This window comes from Mytilus galloprovincialis, chromosome 9 (genome assembly GCF_965363235.1).
Source record: "Mytilus galloprovincialis chromosome 9, xbMytGall1.hap1.1, whole genome shotgun sequence".
NCBI classification, from domain to species: Eukaryota; Metazoa; Mollusca; class Bivalvia; order Mytilida; family Mytilidae; genus Mytilus; species Mytilus galloprovincialis.
The window spans coordinates 61,040,945-61,068,656 of record NC_134846.1 but is presented as its reverse complement, the minus strand read 5'-3'; the positions used below and the strand labels follow the sequence as shown (position 1 = coordinate 61,068,656).

General features: G+C 30.8%; 1 protein-coding gene across 4 annotated transcripts in view; it reads left to right on the top strand.

Moving 5' to 3' along the window:
- Nucleotides 1–1,395: 1,395 nt before the first annotated feature.
- Nucleotides 1,396–27,712, top strand: part of LOC143045515 (lethal(2) giant larvae protein homolog 1-like) — a 29,376-nt gene continuing 3,059 nt past the window's right edge. The window contains exons 1-25 of one of the 4 annotated variants that reach the window (XM_076218072.1): nucleotides 1,396–1,548; nucleotides 1,680–1,781; nucleotides 3,745–3,842; nucleotides 6,446–6,527; nucleotides 8,100–8,215; nucleotides 10,678–10,824; nucleotides 13,921–13,993; nucleotides 14,557–14,640; nucleotides 15,638–15,764; nucleotides 16,233–16,284; nucleotides 16,814–16,983; nucleotides 17,327–17,544; nucleotides 17,942–18,009; nucleotides 18,463–18,616; nucleotides 19,057–19,385; nucleotides 19,638–19,726; nucleotides 20,411–20,543; nucleotides 20,819–20,997; nucleotides 21,579–21,862; nucleotides 22,536–22,641; nucleotides 23,431–23,551; nucleotides 24,034–24,240; nucleotides 24,547–24,681; nucleotides 26,572–26,690; nucleotides 27,447–27,508. In XM_076218072.1, coding sequence (XP_076074187.1) covers nucleotides 1,698–1,781; nucleotides 3,745–3,842; nucleotides 6,446–6,527; nucleotides 8,100–8,215; nucleotides 10,678–10,824; nucleotides 13,921–13,993; nucleotides 14,557–14,640; nucleotides 15,638–15,764; nucleotides 16,233–16,284; nucleotides 16,814–16,983; nucleotides 17,327–17,544; nucleotides 17,942–18,009; nucleotides 18,463–18,616; nucleotides 19,057–19,385; nucleotides 19,638–19,726; nucleotides 20,411–20,543; nucleotides 20,819–20,997; nucleotides 21,579–21,862; nucleotides 22,536–22,641; nucleotides 23,431–23,551; nucleotides 24,034–24,240; nucleotides 24,547–24,681; nucleotides 26,572–26,690; nucleotides 27,447–27,508 — 3,237 coding nt within the window. In that variant the 5' untranslated portion in view covers nucleotides 1,396–1,548; nucleotides 1,680–1,697. The remainder of the gene's footprint in view (nucleotides 1,549–1,679; nucleotides 1,782–3,744; nucleotides 3,843–6,445; nucleotides 6,528–8,099; nucleotides 8,216–10,677; nucleotides 10,825–13,920; nucleotides 13,994–14,556; nucleotides 14,641–15,637; nucleotides 15,765–16,232; nucleotides 16,285–16,813; nucleotides 16,984–17,326; nucleotides 17,545–17,941; nucleotides 18,010–18,462; nucleotides 18,617–19,056; nucleotides 19,386–19,637; nucleotides 19,727–20,410; nucleotides 20,544–20,818; nucleotides 20,998–21,578; nucleotides 21,863–22,535; nucleotides 22,642–23,430; nucleotides 23,552–24,033; nucleotides 24,241–24,546; nucleotides 24,682–26,571; nucleotides 26,691–27,446; nucleotides 27,509–27,712) is intronic. The other 3 variants (XM_076218073.1, XM_076218074.1, XM_076218075.1) reach the window with 3 other exon arrangements.

The window sequence follows — 27,712 nt, the reverse complement described above, 5'->3', positions numbered from 1 at the left end:
TCCTCTCTATTTTGCATGCCGTGATGTCTTTGTTTTCCTCCATAATTCGTCACTTTTGCAATTTCTCCGGTTCTTGATGCTGTGTATATATCTCTCATATCATGTATCTGCAATGTCGTATCTTCTAGCTGATGTACTTCCTGTAACATTTGATCAAGTGTCCACTTTCTGTTAATTGTCTTTTTGATTAGCGATTCATTATCTGTGGTTTGAATAATGTGTTCTAAAATTCTGTCATCTTGATTTTCAAACTCACAATCAGCAGCTCTCTCTCGTAGTCGTGTCGCATATGCCACTGTTGATTCTCCATTAATCGGTCTCATTTTCAGAAATACATATCTTGCATAATGTTTATTCTTCTTTGGAGCAAAATAATCATTTAGTTTCTTTTTTAACTTTTCATAAACATCCATGCGTCTGTCTACGGGGTCAGGTGTACTTTTCTCTAATCTTGAAATTTCCTTACCTCCGTAAATAATCATTGCGTCCTTTTTGTCCTCAGGTTCTGTAATTCGAAAATATCGGAATTCTCTTTCTATTCCTTCTAGCCATTCCTCCCACTGACTTCCCGTGTTGAGATGATCCTCTGAGGGTGTGAACGGTAAAGTTCTCAAATTTCTGTTTTCTGTCACAACAGTAATTCTTTCAGCCATTTTTCTTTTCTTTTACTTATTATGCCTTTTAATCTCTTCTTTCAGTCACTTTTCATCTCTTTTATCCTCGTCGCCAATGAAATAACTTAGGCATTTACAAGACAACAAATATAACATGTGGAACGTGTATTAAAATCTATACAAGAACACATAACAACGTTACTAGGATGTGACGTTACATATAGAACACCACAGTATAGCGTTACGTTACGCGCGGTTAAAGTCATTACACAAGTTATTCCATTTCTTTGTTTTGTATAACTTGAATAGAACATGTTTACGGTGAATGGGTCAGTTTTCTTAAAAAGCATTTTTTCTACAGTGGTATCTTGTAGTTTAAAAGTGCATGTTTATCTAGTATATTCAAGTATGACACGAGTCTTTTCATAATTCGTATAAATTTTCATACATACACATAGAAAATAAAGCATAAAGCATGGATAGAAAAAAAGAGGAAAGTCTTGCGGAGTATCGTTGACCATCGTTCACACACTCAAACCCATAAACAAAAGTTTGGGAAAAAAAGGAACGAGAACTCAAAATTCTGCATGTTCCCTGTTCAACACTTGGAACAGTTTAAATAGTCCATAAAAAAATAGTCATTTGGGATTAAAAAATAACGTTTATCGTTTTTCATAATGAATCTCTATTATATAACTTAAGATATCGATTGAATAAAAAAAAAAACATCTGGTTTTATCAAATAAAGCTATATATATAGGAACTACATTTACTGTCATTTCGTTTTTTTGCGGAGTAATACACATTATAGGTGAATTGAGGTCAATCGATTTAGGTTACGCCAAGCTTGGCGCGGGTTTGAATGCCGGCAATTTAATTAAATTTTGTGACATTTAATTAACAGGAGTAATACTGAAATCAAATCAGTCCATTTGTAAGTTTTAAAGATGTTTATTAATTTATTGCAAGTGCGAATTCTCGTTTTTCATTGTGTCTGATCACTTGTTATAACAAAAAAAAGGAACCTATTTTCATTTTCACTGACTTGTAATTTGCATTTTTCAGGTAAATTTCGACGAGGAAATGTTTAAATTTTTGAAGAAGCATCCCTCTAAGGATAGTGAGGAGAGAGAAAAATTGAAGAAAGAGTTGTTTGGATTCAAACGGGTGAGTAGTAGATTGTAGTAAATATACTTTTGTTGCAGCCATATTGAATGAAGTTAAAATGAATGACAGATGACTCATAAGTGATAACAAGATATGGGGCCACTTAAGGTTATTAATTGACCTATGGTTTTAAAGTTATCTGTTCACGGCAGGTACTTAACCATGCATTAAACCTGTTTAAATCAGTCTGGAAATGGTTTCAATACCACACAGAATGCAACAGCTGTCTTGTAACATGTTATTTACAATTTTTAGAATGTATCTCATCTTCACTACACTTCAATAACTTCATCATTTCATTTTGATACCCATGAGAGGGTGGTAATGGGGGTACCTTCATGACAAATAATGTTAAAAGTTCTTTCCAAATGAAGTTAACAGTAACTTTTGGTGCATGACGAAAAAGTCATTCAATATGAATTCGGTTCCTTACTTAGAAAGAAGACGATGGAAAAATGCACTTTCTTTTAGACGATGAAAAAATTGAATGATTTTGATAATAATTTGTCATTATTTGAGACCTCTGATGAATCATTTTAAGGACATTTTTAGGAATCATGGTAAAATTTTAAACAATTAGATTCTTACAGTTGTCGAAAATGACCGTTTATATCTGACATTAAAGGGTATTACTACATTTGTGCCCTCATGAAAGTTCTACCAATTTGTATAGATGTTCAAGTTAGACCATACCTATACAGAGCCTTGAAAACTTGTATTATATGTATCTATCTAAAATTTGAAAAGTTCGACACTGATATCTAGATGGATCTCTAAAAAAAATCAGACCATATTTTAATGCCCAGGCTGTAGTAGGTCTCATTTGGGTCTAAGCGTGACACAGTATTGGTGATTTTTTTGTAAGCTTGACATGTGAAAGTCAAATTATTCATTGTGCTGTGAATCAGGAAATGAAGTCTAGTGGGACACAGGAAATTACAAAAAAATGAGAATTGCTTACGAACATAGTGTAAGCGGGATCCAGGATCAGAACCCTCCAATGAGACGCCCGCTGTAGGAGGAGGCGGCATTAAGTTTTACCCTTCTCCGACTGTACATCAGTTTATACGTCCTGAAATTGTTTTCTAACCAAATATAATGAATTTTGTACATAATGCTTATTACACCAAGTGACTTAGATCAAGTTTTACATTAAACTAAGTTTGTGTAATGGTTACCTTTCTAGAGTTTTGCCCCTTTACAAATGGAAAATTGCTGAATTTTTCATCTCCATTATAAAACTTAATTTGCCTCAACCAAATGTTTTAATATGAAACGTGTACACAATTTGCTTTGACAAAGCTTTTGACAACAAATGGTATCAATGTTGTACACTATGCTTATTACCACAAAACAGATAACTTTGGAGTTTGGGTGGCATTGCTAAATCAGTCTGCACCAAAAACTTTTTCAACTACTAGTCCGAAGACCAATATCCTGACATTTTTCTTATTGGTCCAAACAAAGTTTTGCAAAAACTTACTAGTCCGAATGAAATTTTACTAGTCTGGGGCATCGAACTAGTGGCTAACCGTGCAGACTGATAAATTATTTTGGATGTACATGTAGAGAAATGGCCCGTTACTGTTGGTTCAACTTAGTTAGTTGCATATATTTTAAACTGGTAAATTTTCAGACTTGACTGACCTTTCAGCTATTTTTGATATTTAAATCATAACATTTCAACTTTTTTTGGGCCATTTGAACTATTTGTGTTTTTAAAACATCACCAGAAAATGACAAAACATATTGAATTCAGGGTAATGATCTAGTTAAGTGTGGGAAACTTAAACACAATGCTTATTACCACCAATCAAAGATCGCAGTACAAATGTATCTACATGTAGTATTATATACATGTACCCCTTTAAAAAAAATGTAACTTAAATGTATGATAAAGGTAGGTATTTTTATTGTGATATAGAGAGTTTCTGTATGACATGAGAACTTTTATTTTTTTCAGTGCACAGAACATGGATTTATTAACAAGCCAGCTTGTATGGACTATGATCCAAAACTTCAATTGCTAGCCATTGGAAACAAGCAAGGCTATATTAAAATGTATCCTTTACATAGATTAAGACCTTAATTTAAATGGTTATGTATTTATGCATATTTAAGTTCTATACATATATATACCGGTAGTTAGATACAGTCTCTTTATGTAGCCAGAATCTGAGTGATTGTGTAGTGTTTGATACCGCTTTCAACATAATTGTGCTATTTCATGGCATTAAGCTGTTATTGGTCAATTAAGATTAAAGTGTAGCGCACCTTCCACTTGCAGGATTTAAACTTAAGTGTTGACAGGCTATTCAACTATTTAGACCTCTTGGCCACATGTATGATATTATTAAACACTGATTAGATTTTTCCGCTGCTTTCCTATTTTTTAAGTTTATGTTTTTTTCTCCTTAAATAATTTTTCTCTTTGTATCGTAATCTCTAAAATTTGTATAAATGTGACAGTAAATATTTTACTGTTGCTGTTGTACCAAAATTTCAATTCAGTTTAAATGTTAATAATAGTTTTCATGCTCCGGCTTCAAAGTAAAGGGGTAATTTGGTCTACCCCTGTACATATGTACGCAATTCACGACACTGATTTTCTGTTCTCTATCTTAAGTTTGCTTCAACTAAATATTGTGAAACTTAAACACAATGCTTATAATAAGCTACCACCAAACACAAATAACGGTCAAATTGGGCTGGGGACACTTTCTTCATTCTTTTGTAGTTTCCGTTTATATATGGAAATAACCAAATTCTCAACATAAGAAACTAATAACACGATGTATATAAACAAAAACACAGACTTCAATTGATTGGAATTAGTACTTTGATTGATTCTAGTATATTTAAAAGCAAGGGCTATTATATCCCATTGACATTCTTTTTATTGCACAATATGATACATAGAAGGGTAAGAGGGGAATAGAGTCCTTGTTTATAAGATGTAGCAATGACTAAGCATGGTTCCAGGACTGTTTACCCTATCTAGCAAAATATTCATACGCCACCTGTTACCAAATATTCAATATCCAGACCACATGTTGCCAAAAATTCAATAAACAGTATGAAATGAAAGTTAGTGTAAAATACTAAAAAATATTACAAAATTACAGAGCAGCTGTCTGCATATTTCTTAAATTCTTCACATAAATGTTAACTATCAAGGCTTCATTTTATCACAGCTAATGCAAAATTAATGGAAAGTAGAAAAAGTGCACAAATGTCAATCTTGTGCATTGTAGAATTTTATAATTATAGGCGTGGCATTGTTAATAAACTTAAACTGCTTATTTGCAAGATGAGATGCTTGCACATAAAAAACTATTACAAACCAACTTGCATTTTGCTTATCTTGCAATTATAAATTTTCTTCAAAATTTTAGTTACAAAAATATTATTAAACATGGTAAAATGATTGTTGTAAACATTGAATGATTGTATGTGTGGAATGTCGTGGATGTCAATGAGGCATACAATTAATGTAGATAAGTAAAGTATAATATAGTAAATCTTTGTAAGGTTAATAACTGTCAGTTAAAGGTGTGGGCTTACTAACCCAGTTAATACATACAATAGGAAGAACTTATTGTATCCATCTTCATCAGTCAGGCATGCAAAAATGTTAATAGGATAGATTTTGTGGTTTTGTCTTTTTAAAGCATCGTTTATTGTTTTATGGTGGTAAGGTCACTAGGTGGTCTAGAAATTTTTGCTATTGTGACAATTTAGGTAAAAATATGCATTTTATAAATTTTGCAGTACTATTGAAATATAAGTGTCTATTTCATTTGTACATGAATGGAACAAAGTTAATTGATTTACTACACATCTTAATGATTTAGATTAAAGGGAGAGTTTTAAAGTCATATTTCAACAATAGCTGATGCATAAATTTATAGATGTTTACAATCAATGCAGGAAGTTGGTTATTACACCCCAAAAAATAGGTCATGTGTATAATATAGTAGCTTACAAATTTCCATAAAATTGTTTACATTAAAAAGAGACATTTGAATTGGGATGGTTTTGTACTGTCAACGTAACTCCCACTAACACATAGTCAGTTTATGACAGTTCAAATAAACACCTCTTGCTTCTCATATATCATAAAATATTTGGCCCAGATACAGGGGGAAAAATGCAGCTGTACAAAGACTTCCAATTTCTAAATTATATAATTTGGTTTTGAATAAAAAAAAATCAAAAGTTGATTTATCTACTTGTCATGAGAAATAAATAAAATTTGAAGAAATTGTAGTTCAAAGTAAATACACAGTCAAGTTGAGTGATAACATCTTCACAGCAAACTTCACTGCCAGGAATTTTGATCTTCAGACTTGTATTTCACTGATTCAAGGACTTAATGCCCTCTAGATTCTAGAATCTGTAGACAATTTCTGTTATTTGTCATTTCTGCAAACATAAGGTACAAAAAAAGAGTGTTTTTTTTATCCCATTTCACAAAATGTTTAAAGGATTGAATGTCTGAAGGTATTATTATGCAACAGTTACTTTAAATACACCGGTTTGCCCTAAAATAAACTCCTTAGATTAGAAAGTGCAAGGCCAAATTTAATTCTATGATTTACAATTTTCATCCTAGTATCAACTTTAATAGTACAAATACATGTTTCTTCCTTAACACTTAACAGCCTCGGACAACCTGGTGTAGAATTCTGTGGTGAACTAAAGAGTGGAGCATCTGTCAACCAGTTATTTTTCTTATCAGAAGAGGTAATTAAAGATTCATTATGTACCTAATTATTGCATGTCCTTTACATAGACATGTTTGTTTGATGTCATTTATGAATAAACATTTCAATATTTGATGACAACAGGTAGACATGATGGCATGTATTAAATTACCTTTTCATCCTCTTGCACTATGTCATCTTGTATCGTAACTTGTTGGAGAAAACTGCTGTGTTAGCAATACATGCAGTCTTAAAAATGGAAATTCCAATAATTCCATCTTTCATAAAACTGGAAACTTGATTAATTCTAATTAATAAATTGTCATTATCATGATTATTATTAGGCCATGCAGAAACTTTCTGCTTTGACACAGGATTTCAAATTTGGTGAAAGAAGGTTGGTTTAAAAAGTTCAGAGTTCAAAATATGTTCTGTTGAAAAAAACTTGTTTCAAATTCTGGTTATTCAGTTTTATATGAAAAATATTTATACCACATAAACAAAACCAAACTTCAAGGATCATTAAACTGCATAGCTTGGTTTGTTTAATGTGTCAGTGTAACACATCAAGCATAGTCACTGATTTAGGTGTAAAGTTTAACAACAACAAAAATGTTCTAAATGATGAAGTGTCTCTTGAACTTTGTAACATTCATTCCTGTCAAACCATTCAGTGTGGAAATCAATACATTTTCTAGTTCAATTACATTGTTTGTAGTAATATTTACAGTTAATCTTTGACCTGAAGCTGTTCAGAGGTGACAAATATGTCCAGGGTAAACTGACCTTTGTTAATCACAAGATTAGCTACAACAGCTGAAAATAATTCATACAATTTATTACTAAATTTAGTAAAAGATACTTTTATTTACTTAAGAGATTAAAATAAACAATAAATTCTATTCTGAAGAAAAACTTTTGATTCTTTTTATAGAAAAATGGAAATGTTTCATTACTTTCATTTCATTATTCAGTAGTGGTTTTCTAATCATTGAAAGATTTATATGTTGTGCAGCAGAAAAGATTTTGTTACCCCGATTTGAAGACATATTTAGATTTAATTTGCTCATAAATTTTACTGTTCTCTGAACAATAATCCCATATGCCATTATTTTCTGTACAGAGCTGTGTAAAAGGTGAATTAACTCTTAAATCCTGCTTCAAAACAGAAGGCGGAAAGCTTGATGACTTAAATATGATCTTATGATTGTTATCTAAAAAAGATAACTGAAAGTACAGAAAAACATTCTCTCTAGAAAGAGATACTATCAGTAATTATGTTGCTGTATCTCAATCTCCAGAAATCAGATATTTATTTTAAAGTTATAATCTCTTCAATAACAAATATTTGTTTAATTAAAAGCATGTATTTAAATGAAGATGATTGATTACGAGTCTGTCTTTTACAGACAAATTACAAATCTTCTACCTCAATTAGTTTAAACATATATTTATCCAGACCACATCAAAGAATTAGTGGTGACCCGCAGCTGTAATTATTTTCTTAAATACCTTCAATTTAAACAAGTATTTTGACCATGATCTTTTTGAGCAGGTGTTATTGATATTTCCTCTTTTATGTATTTTAACTTTTGTTAATGTTGATTTTTAGGCTCGCTTGATATCTCTCTGTGGAGACAACACTATCACATTATGGGAGATTAATGATAAAGGAGAGAATACAATTTTAGAAGATGTAAAAGAATTTAAATTTAGTGCTGAAGAAAGGTAAAAAACCACTACCTGTACAGGTAAAAAAAACTGTACTCTGTGTGTGATCAACAGGTATTTGGATGTCGGCTTATCTGGTTACACTGTATCCTTATCTTATCTGTAATTGGTTTAAATAATTGATAATTCGATAAGATGATTTTCCCCCCAGGTGGCCTTTGTCCTGCTGAAAATTTCAAATGAATAATGTTCAATGATTTGACTTTATTTCTATTGTATTTCTTATGTGTCCTATTGAAAAAGGTCATCCCATCCAAATTTATTATCCTGTCAGTCAAGAAATGGCTTCTTTTCACACAACACTAAATCATTTTATAAGTTTAACTGATCTAATTTTGGATGATATATCTGTTGGTCATCTTTATCTGATAACTTTGTTTTTCACAGATTAAGTTTAAACCCTGTGATATACAGTTTTTAACCGGATTTTTGTGACAAAAATGTCGGTTATTGATTTGGGGATGTACGGCGGGCGGGCGGGCGGCAATCAAATGTTGTCCGTGCATTAACTCATGAACCGTTCAAACAAAGCTTTTAAAATTTTAATATGTTATTACTGACAACTATACGAAGGTCAAGTTCAATAATGGCGATTTTGACTTTTACCGTTCAGGAGTTATGGTTCTTGAAAGATTGGAAAATGGAGTTGTCCGTGCATTTACGCATGAACTGTTCTACCAAAGCTTCCCAAATTTTAATATGTTGTTACTAATGAAAGAATGGAGGTCAAGTTCAATAATGACGAATTTGACTTTTACCGTTCAGGAGTTATGGTTCTTGAAAGATTGAAAAATGGAGTTTCCAGTCGTGTCCGTGCATTTATGCATGAACTGTTCTACCAAAGCTTCCAAAACTTTAATATGCTGTTACTGATGACAAAATGGAGGTCAAGTTCAATAATGACGATTTTGACTTTTACCGTTCAGGAGTTATGGTTCTTGAAAGATTGAAAAATGGTTTTTCCCGTCGTGTCCGTGCATTTTCTCATGAACCATTCAACCAAAGCTTTTGAAATTTTAATATGTTGTTACTGATGACAAAATAGAGGTCAAGTTCAATAATGACGATTTTGACTTTTACCGTTCAGGAGTTATGGTTCTTGAAAGATCGTAAAATGGCGTTTCCATTCAGGTTGTTGCATTTACTCATGAACCATTCAATCTAAGCTTTTCAAATTTTAATATGTTGATACTGATGACAAAATGGAGGTCAAATTTGATATTGACGATTTTCACTTTCACCATTCATCAGTAATGGTTCTTGTGATATAGCCAGGACACAAATAAATGTTAATAAATCCGGTTTGCTGTCGTTGTGACAGCCTCTTGTTTTAAATTCAATTTTGCGCCATCATCAGATTTAATTTTCAAAATGATAATGATTTAAAAGATGCAATTTTGTATTTAAAAAAAGATATCATGGGAGGAGGGGTTACTGGAGTTAAAAGGCTATTTTATAAGACCCCTATTGGAGCCTCTTATGCAGGTAGCTGCTGAAGCTTGATTGGTTTACAGATTTAAAATGTGTTTTTATTGGAATTGATTAGGCTTTGTTAAGGTTCCTAACTATATTGATTATGGTTTACAACCATGAGTCTAGACATGAATAATCAATGCCAAAATACAAAATCTTACAGTTCTTCTTATACAATAACATACCTACATCACCATTTAATGTTGTGACTGGTGAAAAATCATTGTAAATAAATTACGTATCAAAATATTTACACAAGCATGAGATCATGGTTTATTTTCTGAGTATTATTTCATTGCCTTTATTCAATACACTTGAGTATTCCCAAGTTTCATCACATGAACTTACCTGGCTTCTTTTCGTGGTTACACGATAACTTTTTTTCTTAGTCATAACACAAAGAAATCGTAGATTGTGGGAATTTTCTTGCTCTCATTAAGAAGTGATAGATGACAATAGTTATAGACCTGCAGTTCATCATGTAGTGTGATATCAATTTATTATGATCAGTTAAGAAATAGACTAAGCCTACATTGTATGCCTGTCAAAGCTAAATATATGGTATAGGTTTTGCTCATTGTTAAATGCTGGGCAGTTACCTACACTTGCTAACATTCACACACTCAAGTTTCTGTTTGATAGTTGCTGTGTTCTCCCCAGAATTTTCAAATGGCAATATAGAAACTTAAATAGCACTGGTTTTTCCCAAAAAATATAATACCATGGCCCCTATTCGTTCTATTATAAAATCATCCAAGAGAGCACCAGAGTACTGCAGTCCTTTAGGGCCCTAAAGAGAACACTTGAGTTGAATGCATAGTCAAATTTACCACTTCCCACTAAAAATGGCACTATTTTTATAGAAAAGATTTCTAACATATGTTGATTTTATCTGATGCTATTTTCATACTTTTTAAGAAGATTGACATGATTGATGTAGAAGAAAAAAAGATTTAACAATGACAATCAATTTCTTTTCTTTTCAGTAAATTCAAGAACATATCAGTATGTTGCTTAACCAAGAACAAAGAACACTTGTTGATTGGAACAGAAATAGGAAACATCTTCATATTAGATTTAAAATCATTCCAATTACTGGATCAAATCATTTATCAAGATGTTGTTATGCAGAAGTAAGTTACTATTTTCACAGATACCAGTAGTTTGAAATAACTTTAAATTTAAGTGGTCTATTTATCATACTTAAAATCTGAATTTCTTTTACTACTAGCATATTTTAGTCTTTTGGCCAGAGCTAATTTCAGACTGAAAAGTTAAGAAATAGAAACAAAATAAGTGCATCGCTACAAACATAATTTGAAGTTTAAAAATTGAGATACTGAATTGATTTAAGAAAGAGCAGATTATATAGAGAGTGATTAGTTTGATGCATAAGACAACAATAAAAACATATTTAAAGAATGATGTTAAAAACAATTAGGACAAATGAGTTTCTTTCCAAAATAAATTTAGATACAATTAAAAAGAATTAGAGGTGCTAGGAAATAGGAATTAATTCTGCTTGGATAACCGTACACACATTGCAGTATTGTTATATAATATGGGAATTCTGTAAAGAATTAGAACACTTTGTCATTGTATTGATTTTACTGCATTGTTTCCATGCAGGGTGACTAATCATCTTGTCTTAGATTGTAATCAGTCAGAAAATTTATGATTTCAGAAATTCTAATATCATATTGAAATCAGTGTTAGATTTAAGATAATTTTATAAAGTATTTTTACTATTGATAAAATAAATGTTTAAATTTTGTTGAATATTGACTTTAAAAGTAAGTATTTCAACAACCAAGAACATGAACTCTCAATTTCTCAATCTCTTATGTATTATTTCTTTGTAAATAAGATATAAGATATTTCATTTCATTTTTTTTATCGTCTCCATCCATACATTGTATAGTTTAGAAAAAGAATAATTATACGACCGCAAATTTTGAAAAAATTTTCGTCGTATATTGCTATCACGTTGGCGTCTGCGTCGTCGTCGTCGTCGTCGTCGTCGTCGTCCGTCGTCCGAATACTTTTAGTTTTCGCACTCTAACTTTAGTAAAAGTGAATAGAAATCTATGAAATTTTAACACAAGGTTTATGACCATAAAAGGAAGGTTGGTATTGATTTTGGGAGTTTTGGTCCCAACATTTTAGGAATAAGGGGCCAAAAAGGGCCCAAATAAGCATTTTCTTGGTTTTCGCACCATAACTTTAGTTTAAGTTAATAGAAATCTATGAAATTTTGACACAAGGTTTATGACCACAAAAGAAAGATTGGGATTGATTTTGGGAGTTTTGGTTTCAATAGTTTAGGAATAAGGGGCCAATAAAGGGCCCAAATAAGCATTTTTCTTGGTTTTTGCACAATAACCTTAGGTTAAGTAAATGGAAATCTATGAAATTTAAACACAATGTTTATGACCACAAAAGGAAGGTTGGTATTTATTTTGGGAGTTTAGGACCCAACAGATTAGGAATTAGGGGCCAAAAAGGGACCCAAATAAGCATTTTTCTTGGTTTTCGCACTATAATGTTAGTATAAGTAAATACAAATCTATGAAATTTAAACACAAGGCTTATGACCATAAAAGGAAGGTTGGTATTGATTTTGGGAGTTTTGGTCCCAACAGTTTAGGAAAAAGGGGCCCAAAGGGTCCAAAATTAAACTTTGTTTGATTTCATCAAAATTGAATAATTGGGGTTCTTTGATATGCCGAATCTAACTGTATATGTAGATTCTCAACTTTTGGTCCCGTTTTCAAATTGGTCTACATTAAGGTCCAAAGGGTCCAAAATTAAACTTAGTTTGATTTTGACAAAAAATGAATCGGTTGGGTTCTTTGATATGTTGAATCTAAAAATGTACTTAGATTCTTGATTATTGAAGTTTTTTTGGTCCAGTTTTCAAATTGGTCTACATTAAGGTCCAAAGGGTCCAAAATTAAACTTTGTTTGATTTCATCAAAAATTGAATCCTTGGGGTTCTTTGATATGCCAAATCTAACTGTGTATGTAGATTCTTCATTTTTGGTCCTGTTTTCAAATTTCAAATTCTACATTAAAGTCCAAAGGGTCCAAAATTAAACTAAGTTTGATTTTAACATTAATTGAATTCTTGGGCCTCTTTGATATGCTGAATCTAAACATGTACTTAGATTTTTGATTATGGGCCCAGTTTTCAAGTTGGTCCAAATCAGGATCTAAAATTATTATATTAAGTATTGTGCAATAGCAAGTCTTTTCAATTGCACAGTATTGTGCAATGGCAAGAAATATCTAATTGCACAATATTGTGAAATAGCAAATTTTTTTTTAATTAGAGTTATCTTTCTTTGTCCAGAATAGTAAGCAAGAAATATCCTATTTGTGCAATAGCAAGAATTTTTTTTAATTGGAGTTATCTTTCTTTGTCCAGAATCAACTTAAATCTTTGTTATATACAATATACAATGTATATACACTTTTTACTACCAACTGATAAATTTAAATAATCTTTACCATTCAGTGATAACAAGCAGTTTTTTTACATCTTAATATTTTATGATGTATTTAAATGAGTAGTTATTGTTGCAAACTCCATTAGAAATTTGAATTGATATCAGTTTTGAAAAAGGGAAACGGGGATGTGAAAAAAAAGGGGGGGGGTTAAATTTTTCTCATTTCAGATTTCATAATAAAAAGAAAATTTCTTCAAACATTTTTTTGAGAGGATTAATATTCAACAGCATAGTGATTTGCTCAAAGGCAAAAAAAACCTTTTAAGTTCATTAGACCACATTCATTCTGTGTCAGAAACCTATGCTGTGTCAACTATTTAATTTTAGATTTAAAAAGTTTGAAGAAGAAATCTTTTATTGATTTGTAAAATCTTGGCATTTGTTTTGTGTAAAAAAAACCCATGTAATGTCAAAAATTTGATCACAATCCAAATTCAGAGCTGTATCATGCTTGAATGTTTTGTCCATACTTGCCCCAACTGTTCAGGGTTCGACCTCTGCGGTCGTATAAAGCTGCGCCCTGCGGAGCACCTGGTTTTTAACTTGTAAGGCATCGCTGACGGATTCTTAATTACTAGTGGTATAGACGAAAGAATTTTTGCAGTTTATATGATTTTAATGATAATATTCATATATTATTTCTACTTCTTATAATCATGATAACACTCATAGGTTATTTAGTTGTAAGAAAGTATGTTAATAGAGTGATTTATGTTGTAGTGTTCCAGACGATTTTAAAGTAAATCCTGGTGCAGTTGAAGCAATAGCTGTACATCCTACAAATCCAGATAAGGTATTGATTTTAGGAAGCTCTTCAATTAAGATCCTTTCTACTTAAACCATTATATAATATCAATAGAGTATTTTTAGAATTGCTTAAAGACCTATACACTTTCTTAGTGGCAATATTATTAATTTTGAAAGGGGTAATAATGCAATTGATTTCAAAATTTTTTGTTCTCTTAAATTCAAGTTAAAAGAAAGTAGACCAATATGGCAATAAGAATAGACTTGCAGTTATAACTGGCTATTTTGAATTTGATGTGGGAAAAAAATATATTTTTTTGATATTAGGAATATGAAAATAATCAAAAAACGGAAGTAAGGATGGGTGAATATATTATGTTTAGAATTGAAAGTTGGCTTTTCAATAACATTTTGGACAAAAACATTTTAAAATCTAAGACTGTTTAACAGTGACATAATAGGTAAAAGTAAATTGCACAGATGTTTTGCTTTTTGTTAAGTCGAGTATATATTTAGGTCAATAGGAATTTTTGTGTAATTAAATAATAATAACAATGTAAACATTCTTTTCAATTATGATCCTGAATTTGATTGATTTTTAACTTTCAGGTACTAATAGGATATAACAGAGGTCTGATTGTTCTGTGGGATAACAAAAACAGCAACACTGATCAGACATATAATTCTACACAGGTAAATAAAAACTCTGCTTTTTCTAAAGCTAAGGTTATAGTGATGCTGGGTATACATCTTTTGTATCTGCTACTTCTCATGAACCACATGATTGAACTTTGTGAACCTTCATAAAATCTGACATACATGATGTATTGTTACACTTCTTGTTTTATTTATTCATTCATACAATGTATGGGTAAACTTGACAGCATTATCTTTGCTTATAAATGCTAAACCCCATATCAGAAATTATTGGGTTTTTTTTCTCAGAATCTTTATAATGCCTTTGTGCATCACCTATTTTGTTAGAGCCACAACAATTTTTTTGCAGTTACCAATAGCTAATCCTCAACGTTTTATTTTGTTTTTGAACTTCTAAACCCTGTATAGCCTAATTGCGGTGCTTAAAAGTGGCGTTAAAACACAAACAATCTAAATCAAATCCTAAACCCTTTATAAGAATTTATTGAAACTTTCTCAAGACTCCTAACATGATAATGTCAGTCTGGTCCTTCCACATTGTTTCCTTTGAATTATTTATGAAGTTTACCATAGCAAATCATTAAGATGGAACTAAAATGACTGGGGTGTATTATTATCAACTTGAAACTTTGAACACCTGTTCATTATGATGTGAACATTTTAGGATAAATGCCAAACTAGTTCATTAAACAAGTAAAAGTTTCAAGAAGGGCATTGTGTCCTCTGGTCACCACTTCTTTGTATATTATATATAACTTCTTATATTCCCCCATAAAGTATTCATTGGTTATCCATGGTTTCATTTGTATATGATAAGGATTTTATTAAAGAACTAAGTTTTGACTTCCAACCGTGAATGTTTTCTAATGAATAGTCTCAGTGTTACCATTAATTTTGATGTTAAAGTTTGACAACCCAAGTTAAGAATGTTCCAAAATGACTAAAATGACTGTATTTTTGCAAGCTTGTTATTTTTGTATAAATTGTGTAGATACCTTTTTTTTCACTGATGAACAAAATTTGTTTTATTTAGCAATTGGAGTCCTTGTGTTGGCATAGAAATGGTGAAGAGTTTATGAGTGCTCATATTGATGGCAGTTACATTGTATGGAATGCATCTGATTCAACTACACCCAAAGAATCAGCTTTAACTCCTTATGGTAAGGATCTTAATCCTGTAAATCAGAAAGTGGATTTTCTCTGTAAATGGCATTCTGCTTATAAAAAAATATGAAATTATGTCCCTTAAAAGCAGCTTGTAATCTGATTGAATTTAAAGCTTATACTCAAGTAAAGTCATTGTGAGTTACTTGTTGGATTTATAAGAGTGTTTACATCAAAATATTCAATTTGTAACATTCTACCACTATAAGCTGAAAAAGAAATGGGCCTAATCTGTTGGTATAATGACTTTTTATTGTAGCTCAGCACATCAATGTACTATTACTACTTCTGTTGAATTTTAATTTTGTTATTTTGTGACAGAATTTTTCAAATATGAAGCTAAACAACAATATATATATTTTATACTTCCCTCCAATTACATAATGTGACCGTATTCAGATGTATACATTTTCTTTAAATTAAAATCACATCTAACTGAAGGATTTTTCTACTTTTACCTACAGGACCATTCCCTTGTAAGGCAATTAGCAAAGTTGAATGGAAAACATCTAAATCGTGAGTATTTATCCTAATTGTGATTCTGAAGTCTGCTTGTTTACAGAACAAAATGCATAGCCATAGAATTAAATATATGTAATATAGCGCACTGGTAATAAATACAACTATCAATCAATCTCAACAACCAAAGAGATAACCTTAGTGCTTACTTTCACTTTCCTTTAAAAACAACAAAGAGAGGGGCTACCACTTATCCTTCATTTCAAACAAAAATTTCAAGGGTCAAAACAAATCGTGACATTTGAAAAAGATTGAGCAACTTAACTGACTAAAAAAATAAATGTGGTTCTAAAGGGTATTAATGAAGTTGCTGCTCCGCTATTGACATAACAAATAGAAAGTCAAAATTCATTCTCTTAAAATATTAAGAAACAACATTAAAAATGTCTTCTTTTGCTTTATGTAGATTTATGACTTTAAACAGAAGATTTAGTGTGATTGACATTCCATTTTTGATAACATGCTTTTGACTATTATGAAACGTTTATTCTGTTATGTAAATTTAAAGATATAATTTATTTTATAGGGAACCTTTCATCATATTTTCGGGAGGAATGCCTCGTGCTAGCTATGGAGACAAACATACAATCAGTGTAATGGAAGGATCTAACCATGTTGTGTTTGATTTTACATCTAAAGTTATAGATTTCATCACACTAGGCCGAGCTGATAGTGTTGACGAGGAGGACACAAGTGGTAAGTATAATAAATATGTGTTATTATGTCCATTGCTCATCAACTATACCTATAGCAGTGTATCATAGGTGAGCAATAAACAAAACATAATTAACTTTAATAATGTCATGTCAGAATAGAAATACAGACAAAATATGTTCAAATAGTTGAATGTTAATTAAAGAGAAATGATGATAATTGGACATTCAAACTCATAATTTAAAAATAAACTGACAACATCCTGGCTAAAAAAGAAAACACAAACAAACAAACAACAATACATGAAACACAACATAGAAAACTAAAGACTGAGCTAACATTAACATCTTCAATAATTATTTACTTTCTCTTCATTTATTTACAGAACACGATGATCCACATTGCTTGATAGTTTTACTGGAAGAAGAACTGATTGTAATAGATTTAGATTCTTCACAATGGCCATCTTTCCAGAATCCATATCTCAACAGCTTACATTCTTCACCAATCACTTGTTCACATCATGTCGCCAATGTTCCTGATCAACTCTGGCAGAAAATTATTGATGTTGGAGACTCTCAAGCTAAAAACCATTCTAAAAGGGTATGTATTTATATCTTTTGAATTACTTTAGATTTGTCTATAAAAGCTGAATCTTCGATATGAGTTTTGCTCATTGTTTAAGGCCATATGGTGACCTATAAATTGTAAGCTTATATGTTAACTTGTTCTCTGGTGATAGTTGCCTCATTTACAATCCTAACACATAATGTTTTTATGTAAGAAATTGATTACTTTATTACTGTTGATATATTTGATCATTTCTCATTGAATATGTCTTCATTTTATCTTATATAATCACAATCACTTAACAGTTAAGAAAAAATATGCCATAAGATGCATGAAATGTATTAATAGTTACATACCTAAATGATGTCTTTTTCTACATGATGTGACTATAAACCTAGCCTTGGTTGAACAATTTTTAATGTCTTTTTAGGAATGGCCAATAAATGGAGGAAAACTGAAAGGAGCTGAAGGAATAACTAAAGATTTATTACTCACAGGGTAGGTTGATTGATGTCTCAATAGATTCTGAAATAAATGGCAGATTCAAACGTGATGACAAAACTTATTAAGATAAAATTTCTCGTACTAAAACATTTCAAAAAGAATGTAGTTTCACTCAGCCATATAATTGTTGCATTTTCACTAAACTAGAATCCTGAATAAAGAATAGAACATTCTTAGTTGTAAGTTTCCTTAAGAAATCATATACTTTCAGATTTTGATATTTAGCTTTTTTGTTGAGAGTTATTGGACTTAAGTTTTAAAACCTGTATTGGTGGTATGTTATGGAAAATTAGCCTTTGAACTCTTTCATATATTGATTTTCTAGAATAGTTCTCAAGAAAAATGTATATATTCAATTTTTTGGCTTTGAATCAAATAATCATGTTTTCAGTCATGACAATGCCTTAAAATACTATTTTTTTAAATGGTCTTTTATTTATTTGACAGACATGAAGATGGTACAGTTAAGTTTTGGGATGCTTCAGGATTATCTATGAAATTGTTGTACTCGTTATCAACAGCTACCATGTTCAGTGTGGACTTCCATCCTGGAGAACAGAACTCTCCTGAAGTGGAAGAAGAATGGCCACCATTCAGAAAGGTAAGGTACATGAACAAAAAATCTGATTAAGGATTAAGAAACTTTACAGAAAAGGTTAAATGTCAATCAGAAGAATTGTACGTTTTGTAGGTAATATATTTGACCCTGTAAAAGATATTCAAATCTTTCCAAAATTATGCCAATAGATATTTTGCACTCATCAATCTATGCACACTTATTTAAAGTAATTTTATCTATTCCCACATATTTCTCTGTATAAACTTCAATACCAATTTTGTTCACTAAGGATCTGACATTAAAATAAAAGTGTAGTGTATTACAATTTTAGATTGTAAATAAGACTTTTGTTTGGACATTTAGAACAGTAGATAGGCAAGGGAATGGTTCATGTTTTTCTCATCTCAATCATGAAATAAAAATTCAGGGATAATCCAAAGGAAGTTGGATGTAAATTCTAAAGTATGTATCATTCTTTACAGGTTGGAATATATGATCCATTCAGTGATGATCCTAGATTAGGCATTCAGAAAATCTCCATGTGTCCTCTGAGTGAAACTTGTGTGATAGCAGGAACTGCTGGCCAAGTTTTGGTGTTACAGATGGAAAGAGAGGAACGTGAATATGAAACATCGAGCAATACTATGAACATTGTTAGTGATCGTGATAATTTTGTATGGAAAGGACATGAAGCATTGAAACCACGGGATGGAGAAGTGAAGTACGCTGCAGGATTTCAGCCAACAGCAATAATACAATTATATCCACCAGCAGCTTGTACAGCTCTGGCTTTCCATTCAGAATGGCAGTTGTAAGTCTATAAACACTTAAAATATTATAGGTCTCTCATTGTCTTCCTTTTAAAGTGAAGTGTAAATTTTAATTGGTATGGTTTTAACTGTTTCCATTCAGAAATTCTAATTGAAAGTTCTGTCCATATAAACTATGAAAACTTGATCAGAATAAACAACTTGGGGCCTTATTAAAAAAAATCTAGCAGTTTTAAGTGCTGATTGATATTGCATACTTTATAATGGTACTTTTAATCTTGTTTTCTTTACAGAATGGCAGCTGGAACAGCCCATGGCTTTGCACTATTTGATTATGCTCAAAAGAAACCAGTAGCAACCAGGTGTACCCTAAATCCAGATGGTGAGAATAATGATTAACAAAAATTATCAAATTTTTTATATGCAAGCACTCAATCGTTGATCTATTCAGAAGTAGATTTTATGTGGTACCAGCAAAAAAAAAATTTCTATTATCACAGAAAGCAGGGTACAACTTCACAAATTTGTCTGCCATGATAAAATTTAAACATTTAATTCTGATAGAAAAAATGGAATTGAAAGGACAGAAAAATGCTTCAAAAAAATACATTTGTGTAAGAGAAATAATAGCAATACTTTTATTTTTTGAATAGAAATAAAACACAGAGAGGCTAGGCCAATGATATTAATAGACAAAATCTTGGTGTTTTTATTTTAAGATCTCTTGTGATCTAAGTGATACGTTATCATAATATGTGGCATTAAAGCAAGAACAATCAACAACAACAACAATACTTTATTTTAAGAGGGTTACACAGTTAGCTATATAACTAATCTTCCCTGAGGCCCTCATCATGAAAAATCAAAATGCAAACATATACATTGCATACATTAGTATAAAAAGTCAAGTATTCAATACAATTTGATGAAATGTAATGAAAAAATAAACATGATGACATAATCAGTTTTTAATATTATTTATACAGCTAGGTTAATTTCAATAAATGATCTGTTATTTTGTATTTGAAAGAATTAATATTTGTATATGTTCTATGAACTTATTCAGACATGACAGGAACATCAGAAACACCAATGTCTAGAAGGAAATCTTTAAAGAAATCACTGCGAGAATCATTCCGTAGATTGAGGAGGAGGAGATCTGAAAGAAGACAAGATAAAGCTAAACCTGAACAAAAAACGTAAGCTTAGGAATCATTGTGCAGAAATAAGTTTAATTGAATTTGTATTGTAAAAATAACAATAAGATGTGGTATGATTGCCAATGAGACAACTCTCAACAATAGACTTGTTTTGAAAAATCTGATTGTTGTAGCAACAATTTTATAACGATATTATAATAAAACCAATCAAACATGAAAGATTCATTTATTACCTACAGTTTTTTTAACCATACAAATAAGCTTTGAGTAAGTGAAGTTGAAATTAGTTTAAATAATTATTTTTCACATTTCAGTGATGAAAAAGAAAAGAAATCAGATGAAGGAAGTTCATCACCATCTAAAAGTAGAGCCTCCCCTGGAGCTTCACCAGAACCACGTCCTGTAGAAAGACAAATAGAGGCTAGAAATCCAGAAGAAACCATAGGGTCTATGGTTAGGTGTTTATATTTCGCAAATACTTTCGTAACAAATGGTAAGTACTTACTAAATGCATTTCGTTCAGCATATGATTTTGTCATTGTACTTGTTGACAGGAAAAGAATCTTCAGTTTTCTGGTCAAAAAGTGACAAAATTATCAATCTCAGATAAATCAGTAATGTTCTTTTTCACATAAAAATTGTAGGAAAATGGGTTTAAAGTCTTCAGATTTTTAATAACAATTGGAACTTTTAGATATGTGTAATCAAAAAAGGGAAAGGAAAAACATTGAAAGTAGCATTCTATCACCAAACTTCAGTTGATCAACAACAACAAAAATACATTTAAAAATTGTAAGATGTGGTTTTATTGCAAATGAGTAACAGAGTTGCATAGTTTAAAGCTTTTATAGAATATTTTACTTTGAAAGGTTAAACAGCATTTTACTGCAAAAAATCGTCAAGAAATAAATAATTCCCTACCTGATAGCAAATTGTAAGATATTTAACAGCCAACAGTTCCTGAAGATGTAATCCTTATAATGTTACAAATTTTGATCTGGTAATGAATAAATTTTTGCATGAGTTGAATTATTTCTATGCCGATATGATAACTTTTGTAAATTTTATCAACAGGTACAGATAGTGCTCCCTCATTATGGGTAGGAACAAATGGTGGCCATGTTTATATTTATACAATGACAGTTCCAACAGAGAAAAGAAATGAATCAGATGTGATAGCAGTTATCGCTAAGGAAATTAAATTAAGACATAAAGCACCTGTTATACACATAGCTGTTGTGGATGGTAAATCACGTGTCATACCAGATGCACTGGAAGTAGAGAATGAACGAGCTAAAGCTGCAGATTACTCAGGATCACATCATACAGTAGTCATCTGTTCTGAAGAACAACTAAAAGTAAGGCTTTCATTACACATTGCCTTATAACAACATTTGCATCTCAATGGTTCTAATGCAGTTCTGTAGGCTTATGATTTACCCTCTTGTAGCTATCTATACTCCTAAAATAACAAGGTCCAATTTGTTAGCCTGCATAACTGAAAACGAAGAAACTTTTTAACTTTTTATATAATTGATATAGGACAAGTGTTGATTAAAAATTACATTAATCCAGGCCCTTATTTTCCAATTAGTTAATTTGATCAATAATCAACAAATCTGGGTGGAGTCTGAAGCAATAACAGAAGTATATGTCACATGTAGTTTTTTCAGTTGTAAGAAATCAGAAAGGGTTTGAACAAAAATATTTTTAAAGCAGAGGAAACTGTGCACCTTATAATGTCTTTATTAAATGACAATACAGATAATAAAAATTCTAAGTTAAAATAAGGCATAAGGTGTGTAAGGTTAATAGGGATTCATTTATTTTTGGGGATTAAGGAAAACTTGCATTTTCATAGTTTTGCCACTGCATACAAAGCGTATAGAAATTTGGAATTTGTTGAGTCTTTGAATTGGTATTAAAAAGTTAAACAATAATGATTAACACACTTTTCCTACTATGATTTATACATACCACTTTAGATATTCTCTGTCATCAGCTAACATTCACATTATTTTCTCTTTTCAGATTTTTACATTACCACATTTGAAGGCTAAATTAAAGTACAAAGTAACAGCTTTAGATGGTTCTAGAATTAGAAAAGCAGCTTTTATTAATTTTAGGAGTAAAAGTGGTAAGTTTATTTGACTGTGATATGAAGGTTGATATTTAAAGATGATTGTTCTTTGTCAGCATAATGATATACTCTCTGAAATATAAAACTGGAGGAAAGTTTAAGAATTTGCTGGATTTTCTGAAACTTTGCGTATACATTTTTTAATTACACTTACTTCATAACTTTCTCATTTGAATGTGAAGAATATACTGCATATGATCTCACTTTCTATATTGATTGATACTGTACAGTATTGTCTTGGAATTTCTTGACCATGAAGACGCACTAAAAAAACAAAAATAGACAAAATGTCTGGCAGTTCTGGTATTAAAATGTTTAGCACAATCCATAATCATATTGTCAAAGAGTGAAAATAAAGTTCTTGCAGAGATATTTGTATTCTATGGATTCCCTCTGCAATTGATTGAATGAATTATGTATTATTTTTATGCCCCATTAATGGGCATCATGTTTTCTGGTCTGTCCGCCCCTTTGTCCGGGTTCAGGTTAAAGTTTTTGGTCGAGGTAGTTTTTGGTGAAGTTGAAGTCCAATCAACTTGAAACTTAGTACACATGTTCCTTATGATATGATCTTTCTAATTTTAATGCCAAATCAGAGATTTCCCCCATTTTCACAGTCCATTGAACATAGAAAATGATAGTGGGACTGGGCATCCATGTACTATGAACACATTCTTGTTAAAAGTTTTTAAATAAGGTGATATGTAGATATATTAAAGGACATGTGATTTTTTAATGAGCTCTATGTTAAAAAAAAATATCAATGGTATTATTTTCTTGTTTCAGATGAAAATTATAATGAATTTGACATAGCCTGTTTAACCAATTTAGGAGATTTAAGTGTATATACTGTTAATTCATTAAGGCAGCAATTAGTAGCATCAGCTCTCAAGAGAGAAGATATAACGTAAGTAAATTTATAAATAATAAATTGACAAGTCATTGTGATAAGAATTCACCATGAAAAGTTAAATAATGTTTTACCACTTTACAACGTCAAAATGCTCATCAAAATAAAGAAAGGTCTTCGAATGTTGGGGTTCATATTAATGATTTCCTGTCCGAATTTTTTTTATCCTCACTCAAATAAAAAAAGGATGAATGTAATTTTGCTTAGTAATAATTTTTTCAGCAGCTACAAGTCATAGCTTCATAATATATGTCACCAAGTTCATCTAGTTAAGCTCTAAAAATTTTTAGCTCCTTGTTCTTAATACTATTTGCTGAAAACTTGTATCTTTTAAAATGACATCCATATATATGAAATTTATTCCCATTATACTCAGCAGCTACAAGTCATATCCTTGAAACATGTAGTATAACATATTTTGAAATTTCTGTTTATAAAATGATGTGAATTAATAAGTAATATGTAATTTTGCATTTCAGAGGAATTTCATCATTCATTTTTACCAAGCATGGTCAGGGATTTTACTTATTATCATCATCAGAGTATGCCAGAGTGACATTATCATCACGGAATGTTACAGAGCCTAACTGTATGGTAGAGCTAAAAGAAGGAATGCGACCTGAGCCTGAACCTGAACCTGTAGTTGTTGTTGAACCTCAGAAGGAAGAGGGAGAGGAGAAAAAAGCGTATGTGAAAAATTCATAGCGCTTTATCATGCTCAATACTCAAGAAAATATTTAGTATAACATTTGACAAAAAAATAAATGCTTACCAATATATTCATGTAAATCTTAAAAGTAAAACAAAAACACACATTATTGTAAAAATCTAAGAGGTCATTTTTTTTGCTAGTAGTAAAGATAATGTACACATTTTATGCATTCAAAAACATTAAGAAAAGCATTTTGTATTAAGAAAAATACTGAAAAAGTGTAAAAAATTTTAAAAAATATCAAAAGAAATGAAAAAAGAAGCATATTTTCTGTTAACAGAGAAGATGGTGGTCTTACCCCAGAAGATCGGTATAATAGTGGAGATATTGCCGAAGCTTTGAATGAATCACAGTTGAACGACTCACAAGCCAACACAACCGTTGAGGGGGAAGTAACACAAGACAGCATTCAAGTGTTAGTATTAAACCATTTAACACATAGGTTTAAATGCAGAAATTATCAGACAATAAGTAAATAATCTTCAGAAGGAAATTCATCAATATAGAATTTGAAACAAGGAAAATTAATAATGACAATGCATCTTTCATAGTGGCTTGAAGGGTCTAATAATCGATTTATTTTACAAGCAAAATTTAAATGCATTTTTTGGATTGTTTATGTTTTTCAAATCTAGCATTTAATCATTTTAAAAGTATTTTTTTTTTTTAAAGTTTTACAAAATTTGATACTTGCTGAAAAAAATTAAGGATTAAAATGATGTCTTTTAAATACTGGAAACTTCTGAACTGTAAATTTACTTGTCTGGCTTGTGAAAATCTTTAAAATGTAGTCTTGTGATACTTACCTAACATAATTTTGATACTTTTGCTAATAGCATGCTTTTTTTATGCATTGGGTATTGGGACTTTTCACATCGGTACACCTCGATTTTGAAGGGAATTTTAAGAAAATATATCATTGGATTACTCCCCTTTTCACATTTTGGTGATTGAAGCATTATAACCGTAGCTTGTAGCACCCAATATTTGCAAAGAAGTCAATACTTAAAATTTATGTTAGCAAATACTGTGGATTCATTTATTTTCGTGGATTGAAGAAAATGTCCATTTTCGTGCATATTTTATTCATGGTTTTGTCAAAATCTGCTTAAATTCCCGCAGAAAATTTGTAATTCATTGTTTATCATGGTTATAGGTATTCATGATTCCTGGTTTACCACAAAATCCACAAAAATTGGTATCCAATGAATAATAGAGAGTGCACAGTGTATCAATGTGTAGAATAAGTATAGTGGTGTACAATGTTTACTGATACCAAATGGTGGTGGTAGTACTAACATGTGTGATTCATTCGCTTCTGCAATAACTTGTTGCTTATTGTGTTATATTATTATATATAATCTGCCTATTTAATGAAATTTACAATTTTTAGTATTTTTTTTTTTACCATGCATGTTTGAATTGAAGTTATAAAATTGTAAATTGTGTCAAATAGACAACTGCCTGACCAAGCATGTATTTCATATGCAGCATCTGAAAACTAAAAAAAATCTTTGCATAGATAATTACTCATTTAAGTTTTGTTGATTTTGAAAACAACTTTCTTATAAATTTCTCGAAAAAATTTGTGAGAAATAAAAATCAATTTTACAGCAGCACTTACCAAGGTTTTTCACTTATTAAATAGAAAATAACATGTAACATCATTTGTGGTAGATATAAGTGTGATGAGAAAACTAAAAAACAATATTTATTGTTAGTCGTTTTCAATTTGTTTTGGGTTTTGGCTATGAACTAGAAAACAAGATAAAACATGATTATAAGTCCACTACCGTCTTGTTGAGGGGACTTGAAGTTTGCACTCCATCAGTCATTCCACAATCAGTTTTCCACACTCTTTTTCTTCTTGCTTGAAGATATTGATTTGATATTTGGTGCATTAGTTCATCATGACAAGATACAGATTAAGTTTAAATTTTGTTCCAGTCTGATAAGTTTGTGCAGAGTTCTGGTCTTTTGACTTAAAAAAAAAATCACTAAAAAATCCATAATCTTTTTTTTTTATCATGCTTCAAGATATTGATTCAATAATTGGTACACTGTTTTATCATGACAAGTTACAGATCAAGTTCCAATTTTGTTATGGTCTAATGATTTTGTGCAGAGTTATGGTCCTTGGACCTAGAAAATTCACTCGGATAATCAGTTTTCCACACTTTTTATTTTGTCATACTTGAAGATATTGACTTGATATTTGTTATATAATAATACACCATGACAAGTTATCGATCAAATTAGCATTTTTTAATAAAAAAATTTAAATAGAACATTTTTTTGTTTTTAGACTTCAGGATAGTACTGTGGTAGAATCAACAACATTAATCACTTCATCTGAGACAACAGTGGTGACCACAACAGAGGAGACAGTTACACATACAGTAACAGCTGGTGGGGACGGGCCAGGTTGGTAATTTATCACTTTACATGTTGGCAATGTGGTATTATTAGCTTTCCTTATATCCTTGGTTATATATGCTTTCAACTAAATATCTTGCAGTAGCTGTTATATTGTAAGCATTTGTGGAAATAATATCATTTTTGTTATACTAAACTTTGAAATTTTGGAACAATCAACGTTTTATATTAAAAAAAATCTTCAAATTTTTACATAATGATGTTTACTGCACGATTTTTAGAAAAGGATTTTTTTTTAAAACAATTCTTTGCATCTAAATGTTTAAGCCTCCACTTCATTACAAAATCACACCACATCTCTATAATTTCAACAGCATGACCCTGTATGCTCTGGTTAATTGCACTGTTATAAGTATTCGGGTGTACTGAAAACATTTAACAACTCAATTCTAAATGATATAGAGCTACGTTGAAATATTATAATATATATTCAGAACATTTGCATGTCAGTAATTCTTCAGAAAAGGAGAGTATTCGTTGAACTTTTTTTATTCCATAGAGCATGCTAGCAACTGTTGGAATATTCGCTAATATAAGAATCCTCCTATACCTGCTAGGAGGAGCATGCTAAGAAATAGTTAAATTCATCTCCCTTTTCTAAAGCCTGCTCAAATAGAGCATGTTATGCTGTTGCTAATTCATTATCATTTTAATTTCTTTGATCTACTTGTCAATACAAGAACAAGTCTTTAGCTTATTTCATTATATGTTAATTGTGTTTTTTTATTTATGTTGTCCCAACAGAATCAGTCAATGTTGATGATGATACGAAATCTACACAGCCGATCGTTACTACAACAACACAGGTGAGAAGGGGGACAACTCTTACGGCAAACCTTTCTGGTGGTAGAACTTCCTTATTACTCAAATTCTCCTGTAATCTCTCATTATTCGTACATCTTTTTATTGTCCTCACGTTTTTGTTTTGTTCATTTTCATGTTTAGTTTGCTGTGAGTTTTTGCTTTAGTAGTGTGTTTTCATTTTGCCCCAAGTGTTAACTCAAAATTCT